General features: G+C 41.9%; 1 protein-coding gene across 10 annotated transcripts in view; it reads right to left on the bottom strand.

Moving 5' to 3' along the window:
* KIAA0232 (KIAA0232 ortholog) overlaps positions 1 to 17477 on the bottom strand; it is an 89303-nt gene that overhangs the window by 20619 nt on the left and 51207 nt on the right. For 7 of the 10 annotated variants that reach the window (XR_005019996.1, XM_036853092.1, XM_036853093.1 and 4 more), the window contains 3 exons: positions 13355 to 13492; positions 1590 to 1656; positions 359 to 440 (listed from right to left, as the gene is read on the bottom strand). Coding sequence is in view for 9 of the 10 variants with exons in the window: in XM_036853092.1 (XP_036708987.1) it covers positions 359 to 440; positions 1590 to 1656; positions 13355 to 13492 (287 nt within the window). In the remaining variant the exon portion in view is untranslated. Of the gene's footprint in view, positions 1 to 358; positions 441 to 482; positions 834 to 1589; positions 1657 to 1901; positions 2874 to 2905; positions 5246 to 13354; positions 13493 to 17477 lie in introns of those variants that run through there. The other 3 variants (XM_036853094.1, XM_036853095.1, XM_036853096.1) reach the window with 3 other exon arrangements.

Raw genomic sequence — 17477 nt, 5'->3', positions numbered from 1 at the left:
TCAGCAATGGGAACTTGGCTTCCTTGTGTATAAAACAAGGACAAGCCTAATTGCTTACAGCTGTCTCAAAGGACTGGCGTGAATTTCAAAAGTCCTATATGAATGGACCATTAAATGGCCTTGTTTGTGTCATTCGTGAATTTCACAAATATTGATTCAATATGCATGAAAAAGATAAGACCTCTTATTCACCTTTGAATTCTCAGCTTCAAGCACACAGTAAGTGCTCAATAAATTCCTGAGTTATAAAATATCAAACTAAATAGAATATGACAAACAAAAAACTGTAAACCATGTAGCAGTTATTAGTCTGATTTTAACAAATGCACGCTTTATTACTGAATACAATCTTACATACATTTCCACTTGATCCTTTGCTGTAGGGGATAATTCTGCCTCTGGAGAGGGAGACCCCTCTAACTTTTTGTGAATCTTCTCTTCTGTTATGAAACAAAAATTCAGAAAGATTTGTCTTATATTTAGTTAATAAATGCTCCTGTTTTTTTCTTAAGTAAATTTAATCAGAAATTACATAGGCTTTTGTGGCTTTAAAAGAACGCTACACCAGTTTATCTTTTTAATAAAAATCTATTTCTTCAGTGTGCCAGAGGGAACTCTCTGGCTAAACCACATTAACGTTGGGCTGAGAATGGAGAGAGGTTCACCTCATCACTGACAGAGGCTCTAGAGGCACTTAATTAAGAGACTGAAATTCCCTGGGTACTTACTAATTACACCAGAAGGAGAGAACACCTGTTTAGATTCCAAAAATATTTTCTCACAAAACTCTGCACTCACCGACTTCATACTGCCTCATCTTGACTAACACTAATCTGTAAAGAAAGTTATTACAGTTAGCTCTCTGTTACTTAACATCTAGGTGAGGGCTGGGTTTCAACTAAAATAGAAGCAGAGGGCTCTACTCTTAGCTTAGCTCATGATACTGCCCTCAGATTAGAACAAATAAATTGTGCCCTTATTAAAAAGAAGGCTCAAGGCTTGGTGGGCAGCAAAATGAACATGAAGAGGACATGTAAAATAAAGATCCTTAACTTTAATAGGTCACTCTTATTCTATGGGCTTGCAGGGAAGTTGAGAAAAGAAGCTCTGAGGGTTCACGAATCAAAATGACTTAATGAGCTTGTCAAGCCTGCCTTTCCAAGAATTTCAAGAGTCAAGGCAAAAGTTCCTTCCAAACCTAAAATAATTAGTTGACACCTTTGCAGGCCTTGATGTCAACAGGCAAATATTAACTTGGGGGGTGGGGGGGAGGAGAAGGATGGGAAAGATAAGAGATTATTGCTCCAGATCCCTGAGCTTCAGTTTGAAGACAAACACAATGAAACGTCTCCTTTCCACGAGGGCACTTGTGGATTAAGTCATCCCTTTGAGGGCAGGGATCTATCGACCAGTGATGGCTATGGAATGACCCAGAAGCCACTCGCAGCTAAAGACAGAGCGTGACACTGGCCTGGTGACACACTGAATACAAAGACATTGCTCCTGCTGCCTTTCCCTTCCGATCAATTCTAGGATCTGGTGACCCCACCCCCCTGTGCGTGGATAGCCCTTGGAGGCGGCACTCTCACCTTGCTGGCTCTGCAGGTCCTTCAGCCTGGAGCAGAGCTCCTCCACTAAAGTCTCGATACCAGAGCTCTGCGTGGGAACAGAAATGCACATAGTTTACTGCCAGGTATGTAAGAGCCAGGTATTTGTATACTTTTGTCTTAATATAAAAGCTTTACAAATCTTCCATGTTTCAAAAGAAACACATTATCAATATTTAAATGAACATAAGAGTTTAAAAACTATAGGTTTCTAGATTCAATTTAGTATACATATTTTACTAATAAAGTATATTCACCGGCACTTACTGATAAAATGTGAAAATACTAATGTACCTCCCAGAGAGGCTTCTGTCTTCCCAGGGATACAGCATCTTGCTCACGGGGGAGCCTAAGGACCTAAATGCCCATCTTACAGTTAAAAGTCAGTCACTGTCAAAACCATTATTCAATATCTGTACGAGCAAGGGCTTGTACGAGACTCAATACAAATTAAAATCACAAAAATCTCCTCGTGATCCTCTGGGAGTACATGGTCTAAAGAAAACAGGTGACTTTTTTTTTCTCTTAAAGTGAACACTCATGACTGGAACAAACAGAGCAGGTGGAAAACATATGTCATTACTGCAAGCGAATGTGAAAGCTTTACTTTAAGGGTCATGAATAGGGTATTAGCCTCTGTACAGAACTGGGGTAAAATTTAAGGAGAGTGCATGGAAGAGTCTGAAATTGGGAGGAAAAGAATAAGAGCCAAACTCTAAAGAAAAATGAATGATGGAAACAGGCATAAGCAAATCTTTTACTACGTAGACTTTTAAACTTTTAAAATTCTCTATTTCTCACAGGAGGAAAGAAAAATCTTTTATAAGGTACAAAAAAAGTGACCGTGTTATTTCCTAGGAACTTTTTACTTATTCAGTGGCTGAAAGCCCTATTTAAATTGGAATCGAGTCTCTCTAGGTGGTCACAACCCGAACAGACGCACAGGACTCTGCCTCCTGTCGTCCTCACAGGGCCTTGAGGGGCTAAAAATAGACGCTACCCCATTCACTTCACCCAAAATGACTCAGCAAAGTATTACAGATATCCTCAACAAGAAACCGCAGTTACACAGTTTGAGCAGCAAGAAAGATTACAATGAAAACAGCTAATTGTAAACATTGATAGTTACAGTCTATCCACATCATATCACAGCTTTTAACAGGAGACAGGACAAAAGAAGAAAGGGAAATGGGCCAGAGGAGAGCTGTCCTTTCCTTAAAAACTCCTAAAAACCATGGCAGATATTAGTCATAAGCACAACTCTGACTACACAATTCCATCGGAAAGACTCTGCTTACCATAATGTTCAAGGTGTGATGAGTATGGCCGTTTTATTCCACTTCCTCCAGACCATGAACCTAACACCGGTGTCAGCTGACTCGCGGCTGCACGCTGGTCTGTACAGCAAGCCTGTGTCACTGTGTTTCTAAAGCCGGTGCCAGTCTCCAGGGCAGAACACCAAGCCCTAGGGATTGCTTATTCGACTCCGCTCGATCCTCTGCAACGGGGGGCCACCTACCATTCTCCATAGAGCGCTCATTACAATAGTCAGCAGATGTTACTTTTTACGCTTTGTCTTGGAAATCACTTCCAAGCAACTGTAAAATTTAGCTGTTCCGGATAGTAATGCAGCTTAGAAGTATATACATTTGCTCTCATATATAAATGGAAAATAGACAACACGCTTAGTCCTTAACCCTGCACACAAGAGCAAGCTCTACCGACCCCGCTTCTGTCTTCCTTGATTCCTGCAGCATCATAATTGTATTTTTTCAAAAAAATCATTAGACCACAATGGGTTATCATAATAGTAAACTGAGCAACATAAAGGGGTGTCAGAAGCAGCACTGGACCCTGTCATCTCCTGGCAGGCATTCTGAAGTGTCGATTTGGTGCTGTTAATGAGAAATTTTATCCATTTTCCCAACTATGATATTAAGTACTAGATAATTTTATTAATCATATTTTAACAGTATACCATATCCACAAGGGCATTCAAGAATACTGAGAGCCTGCAGTGCATTATACTCATATTTTAGTGACAACCTAAGGGGAAACAATGCCGTAAGTGAAAAAACACTGACATTCTACCGCTTAACTCATGAACTGCTTTTCTCAGCTGTAAGATGGGTAATACCCACTTACCTCCCAATACCAAACCAACATGAGAAGCTGCTCTGCAAACCACAGGAGCACTCTAAAATTCAAGTTATGGTATCCAAATCTGAACACCGGGGGGCGCACACACGGAGCCGGGCACTTTTCAGGAGACGTTCAATAAGCGGTCCTCCAGACACACGACCATTCACTCGTGTACTTTTCACTCACTCACTCACTCACTCACTCACTCACTCAGCAAATGGGTAGGGCCCCACGGCCAGGCAGGACACCCGCAGAGATGAGCTCCCTACCCTCAGGGAGTTTACTCTCGAGTAACCTCACTTCTCACAGTTGGGAGATGGCCGGGGGCAATGTATCTGGGCCCGCACTCCTGCCTTGCCCATACTCACTGGGCAGTGGGGTGCAGCGCCGCGTCCCTCAACACCTCCCTCTCAAGATTCCCGAGGGTAAACTAAGGTGATGTGCGTATGAGGCGCCTCTCAGAGTGCCTGTCACATGAGCCACCTGAATACTGGTGCCCCCTCTAGACTGTCGATACGTTTCTCACTTCCCAGAGTCTCATTTTTGGATTCACTGCTTTTAAAATGCCTTGAGTTTTTGCTCTGATTTGAGTTTGAGGGTGGAGGAGCAGGAAGGGTAACTAACCTGATCCAGATACCGCAAAGTCCTCTGGATTCTGCCGGGACTCCACGGTGCCGGCACCGCTGCCTTCCCTCTCCTAGGCTACAGCGTGGAGCCAGACGCTTTCGTGATGATGCGGCCCAGGTCAAACACTGCAGCTACTGCCCCACTGCTTCTGGGAAAGATTTTTTATTTGTTCCCTGATAAACTTCTATCATTTCCCATACCACAGCGTTTCCAATGCTTCTCCCCCCTCTCTGTGCTTCCCATCCTTCTCAACTACTGACCTTAATCATCAGCATCAAGGAAACAAAGGCAATCTGACTCATTCTGCCTCATTCTCTCTCCTCTCCGGAGTCAAAGGCTTCTGTAGCTATGTTAATCATCTCAAAGGTTAATCTTTTATGGAGAACCCTTCGGGACTGGATATTGCCTAAATGCGTGACAGGCAGCTCCACACCAACCCTGTGATCGTTAACCAATGTGGTACTCAGGGGCACTCAACCGCCTGGTCCGTGCCGCTGGGAGTCAAAGAGACGTGGGTTTGAACTTCACCTCAGGGTTAGCCACATGACCCCCCTTAAGCCAGTCACCTAGCAAAGCCTTACTTTTCACAGCTGGAAAATGGGAGCATACCAATGACACTTCCAAATAGCTGGGTTTTGAACTTCTTGTATTGGTCCCCTAATTTTTTTTTTCTTTCCTATTTACCATTTCTTCATTTTTTGGTTTTACTTCCTGGGAGATTTCCTCAGCTATACCTTCCAACCCTTCTGTTGAGTTCTTTCATTCCTATTATCATGTTTAGAATTTTCAAGAGATCATCTTGTCCCTTGGATTGTTTCTTCTTTGCAGCAACCTTTTCCTCAGAGAGAAATTCCCCAATCTTCAGAGTTCTGGCAGACAGGGAGAAGAAAGGGATGGGGATTCAACAATTTGCCAACTTTCATTTAGTCCCCAGTTTTCATTATGGTATCTCATGCTTTCCCTCAGAGGTGCCTGGTGTCCCAAGCCTGTCTGGTTTCCATCTGTCACGAAAGTACCTGTCAGGACGGGGAAAGCCTGGTACCCTCAGTGAGCCACGACTCCTGGCACTCAGCCCTAGTGTAGGCCCCTCCCCCAAATGTGCTAGGATTCCTCAGTGAGACACTAGCAATTGTGACGCATGCCCTCTCGGAATGCTAACTCTCGGGCTCCATCTGCCCTAGACAGAAGCCTAAGCTAGCCACGCGGAGAAGGTCACAGCTCCTAGCTATCCCTCCTGAGGTGCCAGACAAGCTGAGAGAGCAATCTTGGATGTTCCGGTCCCAGCTGCCAACGACTGCAACGGTACGAGACCTCAAACAAGACCAGCGGGGGCTTCCCTGGTGGCGCAGTGGTTAAGAATCCGCCTGCCAATGCAGGGGACACGGGTTCGATCCCTGGCCCGGGAAGACCCCACATGCCACGGAGCAAATAAGCCCGTGCACCACAACTACTGAGCCTGCACCACTACTGAAGCCCACGTGCCTAGAGCCTGTGCTCTGCAACAAGAGAAGTCATGACAATGAGAAGCCCGCGCACCGCAACGAAGAGTGGCCCCCCGCTAGCTGCAGCTAGAGAAAGCCGGCGCACAGCAACAAAGACCCAACACAGCCAAAAATAAAAACAAATAAATAAATTTATTTAAAAAACAAACAAACAAGACCAGGGGGACTTCCCTAGAGGTCCAGTCGCTAAGACTCCGTGCTCCCAATGCAGGGGGGCTGGGTTCGATCCCTGGTCAGGGAACTAGATCCCACACGCCACAACTAAGAGCCCGCATGCCGCAACTAAAAGATCCCGCGTGCAGCAATGAAGATCCCACACGCGCCAACTAAGACCCAGCACAGCCAAATAAATAAATATTAAAATATATATATATATATATCAATAGTTAAAAAAAAAAAAAAAAACCAGACCAGCAAAAGAACCTCCCAGCTGAGCCCTACCCAACCCACAGACTTGTTAAGTCAATAAACAAAAGAGCACCAGTAAGACAACTGAGAATATATACCAGGGTTCATAAAATCATGTCTTCAGTGGCCAGGGAAGTAATACAAACATGTGACACCCAGGTATAATGCAATAGGAAGCAGTGGGGCATGTGGCTACGTGGATGGAATAAACATCCATGGCCTACAGCCATTTAAGGATAATTTTTAAACAAAAAATCCAAACAAACAAAAGGCTGTCTCTGCCAAGGCACCTGCATGAGGGCTGTGATTCCCATCGTTAAACACAGGAGGATCTACAAAAATCTACCCAATGGCTTGCCTCCAGCTCTTATTTATATTCCCTCTCTAGAATGTGGTATAGAGGAGGAGGGAAGTATGTAATGGATAAATATTACTGCACACCTACTATAGGCCAAGGAGGCATATTAGAAAAGATAATCTTTCTGGTTAGGTCCATAGCTTTCATCAGATACGCAAGCCTGTGATGCTAAAATGGTGAAAAAAAAAACTGACTTTAATGTAGCAGTCTGATGCCTAAGTATATACTCTAGAAAAGGCACTGTACATATGCACAAGGGTGGGAGCACAAGAACGGTCCTTGCTGTGTTCTTTATAACAATAAAAACTGGGAAACAACTGAAAGGTCCATTACCAGAAGAATAAATAGCTTTACAGTGTTACAATGGACATTTAGCGGTGAAGAGAAATTATAAGATCATACTAGTAACATAGATAAATCTTTCAAAATGTTAACTAAAAGAAGCAAGTTACAAAATACGTAGAGTATGATACCATTCATATAAAGCTAACATGCAAAATAGTCACACATTTGTGTATCCCCTCGAACAACATTTAGTAAAAGTGTAAAGATGTGCACGGGAGAGAGGAAAACCAAGTTCAGAGCACTGGTAACCTCAGAGAGAGATGGAGAGAAGTGCCACGAGGAAAGGGCACTTGCGGGGCTCAAGCTGTTTGCATAATTATGTGTTTCTCAAGCCACGTGCACAGGTGCGCACTGTTCTGGTCTCTGTCCCTCCCCGCGTCTGCCTTCCCGCCCTCACGCACTCGGTCTGTCACACCCCACTCCATAACCCCCACGTATGCCTCTTTTTATGTCCTTTTGCTCACCTCATCCTCAGATTTTTAGAGCAGCCCCTCCCACTCGTTTCCTTTTCCACACCCTCACTTTCAGCATTTAATACTGTAGGAAATTTCCGATAAAAATCCCAACTTTCTACCTTTTCTAAAAAGAGAGAAGACCTGGCACCACCGGGACGGTGTTTCCCACAGGCCAACCCACTCCCCATCGCCTCATTCATTTAGCGTCCTACTCAGCCCCTGGAGACACACCAGACGGCAAGCTCTGGCCAAACAAGCAAGTGGTCTATTGTTCAATCTCCTCCCCCAAACCACCCAGCCCATCAACCCCAGACACGCATATCCAACTGCGTTTTCAAAACCTCCACTGGCTCTCTCTCACAGGCATCTCACGTTCAAATCCTAACTCATACCCATCCACCCACAAATTAGTGTTTCTTCCCCAATTTCCTTTTCCTCAGTAAATGAAGATTCCTTTCTTGCAGTTGCTCAGCCCAAAAACCTTGGCTATCTTCTCTGACTCTGCCCTCTTCCTCCACCCTACATCCAATCTTGTCAGCTCTACCTTCAAAATACATTTAGAAACTAACAAGGTCTCGCCCTCATCGGCCTTCTGGACTAATACTAAGGTAACAGCTGCACTAATAAGGTAATAGCTCCTTACCTGCTTTCTCTGCATCTGCCTCTGCCCCTCCATCTACCCTGCCTCGCCCCAACCCATCTACTCTTTTTTTTTTTTTTTTAATTAATTTATTTATTTGTTTTGTCTGTGTTTGGTCTTCATGGCTGCACACAGGCTTTCTCTATTTGCGGCGAGCAGGGGCTACTCTTCGTTGCGGTGCGCAGGCTTCTCATTTCTGTGGCTTCTCTAGTTGCGGAGCACGGGCTCTAGGCGCGCGGGCTTCAGTACTTGTGGCACGCGGGCTCAGTAGTTGTGGCTCGCGAGCTCTAGAGCGCAGGCTCAGCAGTTGTGGCGCACGGGCCTAGCTGCTCCGCGGCATGTGGGATCTTCCCAGACCAGGGCTCGAACCCGTGTCCCCTGCGTTGGCAGGCGGATTCTTAACCACTGCGCCACCAGGGAAGTCCCCCATCTACTCTTGAAGGCAGCAGCCAGCAGCACCTTATCAGCATTTAAGTCAAGTTACATCGGCCCTCTGCTCCAAACTCTCCAACTTTCAAGGCTTCTCAGAGGAAAAGCCAAAGCCCTCATAACGGCCTACAGGCTTCCTTGAATGCCCAGCTCTATCTATGCCCAAGGAGATAAGGCCTAGGCTTCCTCAGGCAGGGTTGGCTGTGACAACACAGCAATTGTGAGCATTCTTGGCTTTAATAACCACTGGCTTCTCAGGGGTCTGGCCTGTAGAGGGAGCACAGCATCACCTCTTACAACGTAGACAGCGCACCCAGATGGGTACTGCACACATTTAAGGGCTCAGTAAATATTAGTTATCACTGTCTTGATGCTCATTATCCAGAATGGATAAGTTCAAACGTCAGCATGCAAAGAAACAATGTATATGGTCAAAATTAACCTTGAAAGTAAATTGCCATAAATGACTTCACATGTTTTTTTATATACAACCCTGTACAGCATATAAACAATACATACGCAAAATATTGAGATGTACTATGTACTTTTACTGGCAAAAAGAATTTTACTGGTGAACTTAGCTGAATGTGAAAATATGAGCAGTTGCAATAAGACTTCACTGTACCGAGGACATAAATCCTCTACAAGACTCTTTAAATAACCACAGATCAAGTCAGTTACCCAGGGTAAGTTGCAGTGCTGTTACTTTCAAGACTAACTTAATTGAAATAAGTTATCATTGCCTCCTAACTTTATTCCCCAAACAGGGCCTTGTTGAGTTTCTAATATTCTAACCATTCCCAAAATGGGAGATGAAATACTAGCTCTGATTCAGTTTTAAGGAGCTCAATAAAAATAAAACAGAAATATAACTAATTATTAAAAACAAAAACAAAGCAATATGAAAAGCTCCAACTCTGGGGAAAGAGAAAACAGAACCAAGTAAACTTGAGGATTCAAAACACAACAGTTGGCACAGTTCCACTTTTTATGTTTTTAAAAGGGAGAAAGGGAGGTGTGGATATATGTAACCACATCAGGCATGTGCCATGTCCACTGGTAACAGAAACAGAACAACTTAGGATAACATCACGTAACTATAAAATGCCCACCTGGGGGAGGTCTGAGTGACCTATCGCTGAGTCACAGCACCGTTCTTATTTACAGACCCCATTACTAACTGCACTCAAAGCAAATGCAAAATGTTATAGCAAAAAATGAGTACCAGAGAATTCCATGTTATTTGCACGTTCAAACGAAGAGTATTAGCAAAGGCAGTTTCAGCTGGGACTTAACAAACAACAAAGCCCATTAAAGGTCATGGTCCCCAACAGGAATAAACAATGGCTCACAGATGTTCACGGGTGTTGCCAAACTATCATCAATGTATAAAATTAAATTCGGACATAACTGAGTTTCCTTATGGTTTTGGTGACGTTTCTCAGATAAATATTGGGCTGAGCGGGTTCAGAGACGTGCTGAAATGTGGGTACAACTTGATGCAAGGATTAAGTGGAGGCACAGCATCACACCACAGGGATGTAGAACTGCAGTCAGAGAAGTCAACCATTCTATTTAAACCATGGCGCAGCGAAGAGACTGATAACAGCTAATATTGTAGCTGTAACAGTCACACATGCACACACGAAAGTAACGAGAAAAGAATTCATCTCACATGTAACGCAAAACATCACCTCTACCTACCTACCTAATACGGTGATAGCATCACCTATGTTATTGTCTTGTGATTATGTCATTAACATTTTAAGCAATTAGACTGTAAACCTGTTACTGGCTTTTGACTCTGATCAGTTAGTAGTGACTACACAGAGCTGCACGAAGAAGGGGTCTAAGTTGGCATTAGAACTGGGTGGGAAAGCAAAGCACAGAATCGCGAACGTTACCATCCTCAGTATTTAGGGAATGAACAACACGCCCATGTGCAAACATTCACTGTGGCAAAAATATAAGATAAAACAGAACTCTGCATTATAATTTCCTACATAGGGCCTTCTTTGCTCTCTTCTTTTCACTGAAGCCACCAGGCAGATTCTAGAAAAAAAACAACAGCCTACAGTTTCATAAGTGACCACAGTGAATCCTTTCCATTGTTACAGGCCATAGTTAGAGAGGGTTCTTTTCAACTTCTTTCCACTGGCTCCCAAGAGCCAGGTGAGCTGTCTTAAGGGGGCTGTGCACTGATGCACACACAGCAGGCGGCTTGGGGTCTTGAGGACTTCCTACTTCCTTTTCACTCTGTCCCCAGGCACTCGGCTGAGCTCCTGGTGTATGACTGGCACATTCACTTCCTCAGCCGACTTTAATTTGGTAAGATTAAAAAAACAATCCTTATTAGGAAAAAGAACGCAATAATTTTTAATGAAATGAGAAAGAAAGAGTTAGGACAAATATGCTTCATTGGGTTTGAAAACAAAAATCCTGCCTTTGACAGGCAAAGGAAAGCATTTTCTAAAGCAACAACTTAAAGAATCAAAGATCTGTGCAAGCCACTCTCCTCCCCTGCACTGTTTCTACCTGACACCAAGTTCTTTGTTGGCACACATCATGCTCAGCTAGGATGAATTACACACACTCCAAAAGCTGTCGGAGGAGCAGGGTCTTGCACTGCACACAACAAGGTGCCTGTGCTCCCCCTTCGCCCACAGTTGATTTCAGCTGTCCTTGTTTTTCAGTCCACTTCACCATGAGTCGAAGGCTAGTCATTTCTCAGCAACTTTGGTCCAAAGCAGAAATAAGATCCCTTCCCAGATTGAAACTCCCTACTCATATTTTCCTCCCAACCATGACTCAGCAGTAGCTTTTTTGGATTTTGCTCAAAGAATTTACCTGAACTAACCTCTCACTTTTAAAAACCATCTCCATTTTCAATTCCTTTAAAAGCTCTGAATTCCTTTACCAATCTATTAGCCCCTTCAGTGTCACACAGAAAACACCTTTTGGGTACCTGTCCAACCACCCCCTTTTCTCTGAGGACTGCCCATCACTCAGCCCCTGCCGAAGGAGTGGACCTGCAGGCGACTCTGTCCCCTCGCCACAGCTTATCAAAGCACAGGTGGACAACTGGCCCAAGCCTAGCAAATCAGATTCTCCCTCAACTGAATGGGGTTGGGTACCAGACTTCAGCAGTCATGCTGGGCTGGGGCTAGAATGGTCATTTTTTCACCATGCGTGTGCCGAAGCAGAGAAAGCCAGACTTCAGGTAGAGAGGGAATGACCCAGAAACACAGAGAGGAGCAAATGAGAGACTGTGGGTCAACAGAGAAAATGACTTTGGCTGCCAATCATTTGGTTCCCAGTTCAGGGCACTCCCCAGGCTGCTGCATTTCCAGCACTGGGTTTCAGTGAGATATCCCTGTAACCTTTATGTATATTTCCATTTTTTCTTAAACTAGGTTAATTATGTTCCTTCTCTTTGTAACAAAAAGGTACCTAAGATAACCACATGAGTGGTAACTTCCAAATTCCTATCCCACAGTCTATGAGGCAGCAGCTTCAAGAAATCAGAAGTTAAAAAAAAATCCAAGGGGTGAGGGAGAGGAAAACAGTGGGAAGGGGAAAAAGAAGGACTGGATGAAAGTGGAAGACTCTTTGGAAACTGAGGTTCAACTCAATTCAAGAGAAATGCAGGACCTTCTACACGACAGGCACTCACTCCGCTAGGCACCAGGAGATGCAAAGATGGGGAACTCACAGTCCTGGCGTCCAAGGAGCACAGTCGTGAAGGGAAGACAGAAATGCACAACTGCATTTAGGATGTGAGGGTATGCACCAGGTACCATGGGCACAGGCCAGGGACTCGGGCTCCCACAGACAACTCTGAGCAGGATGAGAACACACAGCTGGGAAGCACTGAACAAGCTGTCAAGGGCATGTGTGGTACGTGGGAGACAAAACAGAACTTCTGCAGATTATCAAATGGAGCAAAGCTGGTTACCCCCAACATCAGACCGCCTGATAACTTAATTTAGGAAGGAACTTTCTGCAGGTCGGAAGCTTCTCTACACACCTGGTATGAATCTTCTCAATTTAACTTTGAATTGTAAAGGTGCTTAAAGCACACTATCTCAAATAGCATGGTAAAAGCAAAATAATTTTCTAAGTAGTTATGATCTCAGAGATTATATCGTATAGTGAGTAACAAAGAATCAGAGTATTAATTTAAATAGGCGATTATGTTCTAAAACTATGTTGTTATTTCAGGATGCTGAAGGACATAAGAAATATTTTACATGAAATGTTAAAAGGTCACTAAAACAATCTTATAATATTTTCCTTAAAAACAAACAAAAAATTATGAATCAAGCAAACATAGTGTTCTTAAATGTTAGAACTGCTTTCCCACTTCCAGCAATGTATCCAAAATATATAGATATACCATGGGAAAAGCCACGCATGAATATATTCTAGACAGCATAACAAAAAATCAAGAGCAATCTAAATATCCAGTAATAAAGAATATATTAGGTGGCTATTAGAATATTATTTGATGAAATATAACTTAGCCACTAAAAAGAATAAAGATAATGTATCAATAATAACAAAATGAAATATATGTTAAATGGGGAAAAAATATATAAAATTTTATGTATTCTCCAATTATAATAGTACATAAAAAAGAATATATTATATAAAACTCAATATATATAGAAAAATGCTATAAAGGAAAAAATGACAATGTTTAATTTACGTAACACTGGTGAGATAATGAGTACTTTACTTTTCTAAGTTTTTTTTGGTCAAGATGTATTATCGGTAAACTTTTAAGAAACACCGCCTCCTTTTTTTCTCCCCTAAGTATTAGAAATCAAATGTAAACTTACTTCATCAGAAGCAGATCGAAGACACTGGACAGCAGCCTGTTTTTTCATTTCTTCTAGAGTTAGATCTGAGCACTTTTTCTTACTCTTTCCCCATTTCTTATAAGCTCCTTTTTCCCAGCCCAGGAAGATGTCATTCTCCTAAAATAAGATTGGACGAGTTTCAATGATCAACGCTGAATCACAAGTTTCAAACACTTATTATTTCCCACATACTTACACATATATTCCCCTACCAAATTATTTTCATTCACAAATTGGTACACACTAATAAATTAAGAGACCACAGGACACTGTCAATCAGAACACTTCAGAATAATCCATTGTTTTGATATCTGTTCCTGAAGTAATTATTATTTAGGATTTATGATCTCAATAAATCTGACCCATTTATATTTATAGAAAATGCTAATAAACTCATTCACATGTAAATTCAAGTGTTATCATTTAAATTTCAGTATAAATTCTAAACTATACACACAATTAAATGTCCTCTTTTCTGTACTTCCCACTCGTCAATAATGACTGTTCATGTTACCAGCAGATTTTTTTTTTCCCCGGCCGCGCCACACGGCATACAGGATCCTAGCTCCCAGACCAGGAATTGAACCCGTGCCCCCTGCGGTTGAAGGGCAAAGTCCTAACCACTGGACCGCCAGGGAAGTCCCTTACTAGCAGATCTTAACATTTAACAGGTGAATGGTTCATTCCTATATCTTGCAGTCTAAAAAACAACAGATATAAAATATTTTATGTATTTTAAGCTTATTTTCCCCTTGATTATATATGCCCGTTATAAAAACTAAGGAAAATTGGAAAAGCAGGAAGAAAGCAAATCATCCACGATCCTACCACCCAGAGAAAATTATAACAATTTGGTCTGCTTCATTTGGTCTTTTTCACATGCTTTAAAAAAAACACGATTGAATTCACACTATTTGTACAATTTTGTACTTAACTTATATTGTAAACATTACCCCCATGTTACTACAAATTCTTTGGTTATACAATATTCCAAGATGTAGGTTTACTTTACCTCCCTAAACTGGGACTTGAGTATTTTTAATTGCTTTGCCACTTCATTTTGCCCTTCATTTGGTAAATTATTATTAAAACCAGTGGACAGACAGGCGGCGGGCGGGGGGGGGGGGGGGGAGATTAGAAAGAAAGACAAAGGCAAAATTAAGAAAACTCCTTAGAAGAATATTTGGCCTACAGTGGGGCCTCAGGAAATAGATATGAATTAATGAATGAGATGGAAGAAAGGAAAAGCACAATAATAATAAATTCAAAAGATCTCTTGGATCAAATCATATACCATAAACTGTGTAGGCAATCTTTACTTTGATCAAATACATAAAATTACTTTCATGCCACCAGGTAAGAGTGGGAGGACCCCTCCCCTCTATACTCATCATAATTAACATACATTTTATTTAATTTCTTGGGCATGTTTGCAGATCTCGTGAACCCGAAAAACATATTTGCTGGCTGAGTGGTGTCAATTCCATTTGCCCAGGGAAAATGTGCTTGATGGCCAAGTAAGAACTCTCAGTATATTTCCATTTATCTAATGTGTTTGGCTGGACGACACCTGAAACCTGACATTCCTTATCAGCGATATCTTCTGGAGACAGAGCTTGTCCTTTCACAGGAGCAGAAACAGAACCATAACAACGTAGATTTGAAGCTTCTGAAGACAGAGGAAAATGTTATAATTTTCCTCTATTGTTCACAGCGTATAAAACAAAGAAGGTAGAAAAGTTCTGTGTAATTACTGAAAACAGGACTCCTTTCTGTTTGAGTTGCTGAGACTGGCTTTCTCTTTACTCAGCATTATAAACATGTTTCTCTACTGAAACTACATACATATCTATATATTTTTTTAAATATTTATTTATTTATTTATTTTTATTTTGGCTGCTCCAGGTCTTAGTTACGGCATGCGAGATCTTTTAGTTGCAGCATGCAGGATCTAGTTCCCCAACCAGGGATTGAACCCCGGCCCCCCACGTTGGGAGCATGGAGTCCTACCCACTGGACCACCAGGGAAGTCCACTGGTGGTCCAGTGGTGGAAGTCCACTACTGGAGCTATATTAAAGCTCAGCAGGGTTAATAACACATTCAAAGGTCCAAATAAAGTTTTATTATACAGACAGAAGGGACTTTCAAAATTCACATGGACACACACTCCTTCTGGAGGGCAGTTTGACAATACATATCAAATATCTTAAACATGCATATGTACTTTTGATCAATAATTCTACTTCCAGGAATTTAGCCTAAGGAAAAAAAATCACCAAAGTGTGCATAGATTTAGCTACAGTGATGTTGATCATATAGCTGTCAATAACAGCAAACGTGCAGAAACAACCTCAATGTCAAATAAGGAGGACTTGGTTAATAAGTTATAATTCATCCAGGCAATTAGATATTACAGCCATTAAAGAGATTATGAAGTGTATTTACTGACATGGGAAGCTACTCACAATATATATAAGAGAAGTGGTTTATACAACAGTATGATCTCATTTTTGGTTAAAATACACATGCACACCTATTAATGTGCATTAAAATGTCTGAGAGAAATGTACTAAGAGGCCACCAAGAAGCTTGTCTCTTGGTGAGCAGGAATAGGAATCTATAACTTTTCTTGTAACTAGGTCATACTCCTTTAACAGTGGAAAGTTGTTTTTAGTTTTTCGTTTTTTAAATGGAATACTCGTAAGTCAAGAATAGAGAAATGAGAAGAGTTCCTGTAGCTCTTCACCTAGAACACGTGTCTGGCACTCGCTTTATTTGTCACATACCATAGGATTTGCTTTTTAAATATACAATTCAGTGGTTTTTAGTATAATTCACGGGGTTGTGCAACAATCACCATTACCTTATTTTTTTTTAATTAATTTATTTTTGGCTGCATTGGGTCTTTGTTGCCGCACGCAGGCTTTCTCTAGCTGCGGCAAGCTGGGGCTACTCTTTGTTGCTGTGCGCGGGCTTCTCATTGCGGTGGCTTCTCTTGTTTCAGAGTTCGGGCGCTAGGCGCACGGGCCTCAGTAGTTGTGGCTTGCGGGCTCTAGAGCACAGGCTCAATAGTTGTGGCGCACAGGCTTAGTTGCTCTGCAGCATGTGGGATCTTCCTGGACTAGGGATCGAACCCATGTCCCCTGCATTGGCAGGCGGATTCTTAACCACTGCGCCACCAGGGAAGTCCCGCCATTACCTTATTTTGAAACATTTTCCATCACCCGAAAAATAAGCCCTGTACCCACTAGCAGTTACTTCCCATTCCTCTCTCTCCCAAGTCACTGGTAACTACTAATCTGTTGTCTCTATAGATTTTCCTATGCTAGACATTTCATATAAATGGAATTATACAATCCACATCCTTTCCTGCCTGGCTTCTTTTGTTTAGTGTAACATTTTAAAGGCTCATTCATGTTGTGGCATGTATCAGTACTTCATTCCCTTTTATGACTAAATAATATTTCACTGCATGCATGTACCACATTTTGTTTATCCATTCATCCACTGATGGACATCTGGATTGATCTCACCTTTCGGCTACTGTGAATAATACTGCTATGAACATTCATATACAAGTTTTTGTACGCACACGTATTTTCAATCTTGTTGGGGATATACCTAGGAGTGGAACTGCTGAGTCACATGGTAACTCTATATTCAACCTTTTGAAGAGCTGCCAGACTGTTCTTCAAAGCAGCTATACCATTTTACAATCACACCAGAAGTATATGAGGATTCTAATTTCTCTACATCCTCACCAACATGTGTTAGCGTCTGTGTTTTTTATTTTAGCCATCCTAGTGAGGATGAAGTGGTATCTCATCATTTTCCCTAATGACCAATGAAGTTAAGCACCTTTTAACGTGCTTATTGGCCATTTGTGTATCTTCTTTGGACAGATGTCTATTCAAATCTTTTGCCCATTTTTAAATTATCTATTCGAATACACATCCCTTATCAGATATAAATGATTTGCAAATATTTTATCTAATTCATTTTTTAAATATTTATTTTCTTTATTATTATTATTTTTTTGGCTGCGTCGGGTCTTAGTTGTGGTACACGGGATCTTCGCTGAGGCATGCAGGATCTTTTGTT

Source organism: Balaenoptera musculus, chromosome 5, assembly GCF_009873245.2.
Source record: "Balaenoptera musculus isolate JJ_BM4_2016_0621 chromosome 5, mBalMus1.pri.v3, whole genome shotgun sequence".
Classification (NCBI taxonomy): Eukaryota; Metazoa; Chordata; class Mammalia; order Artiodactyla; family Balaenopteridae; genus Balaenoptera; species Balaenoptera musculus.
This window is presented reverse-complemented; position numbering and strand designations above follow the sequence as displayed.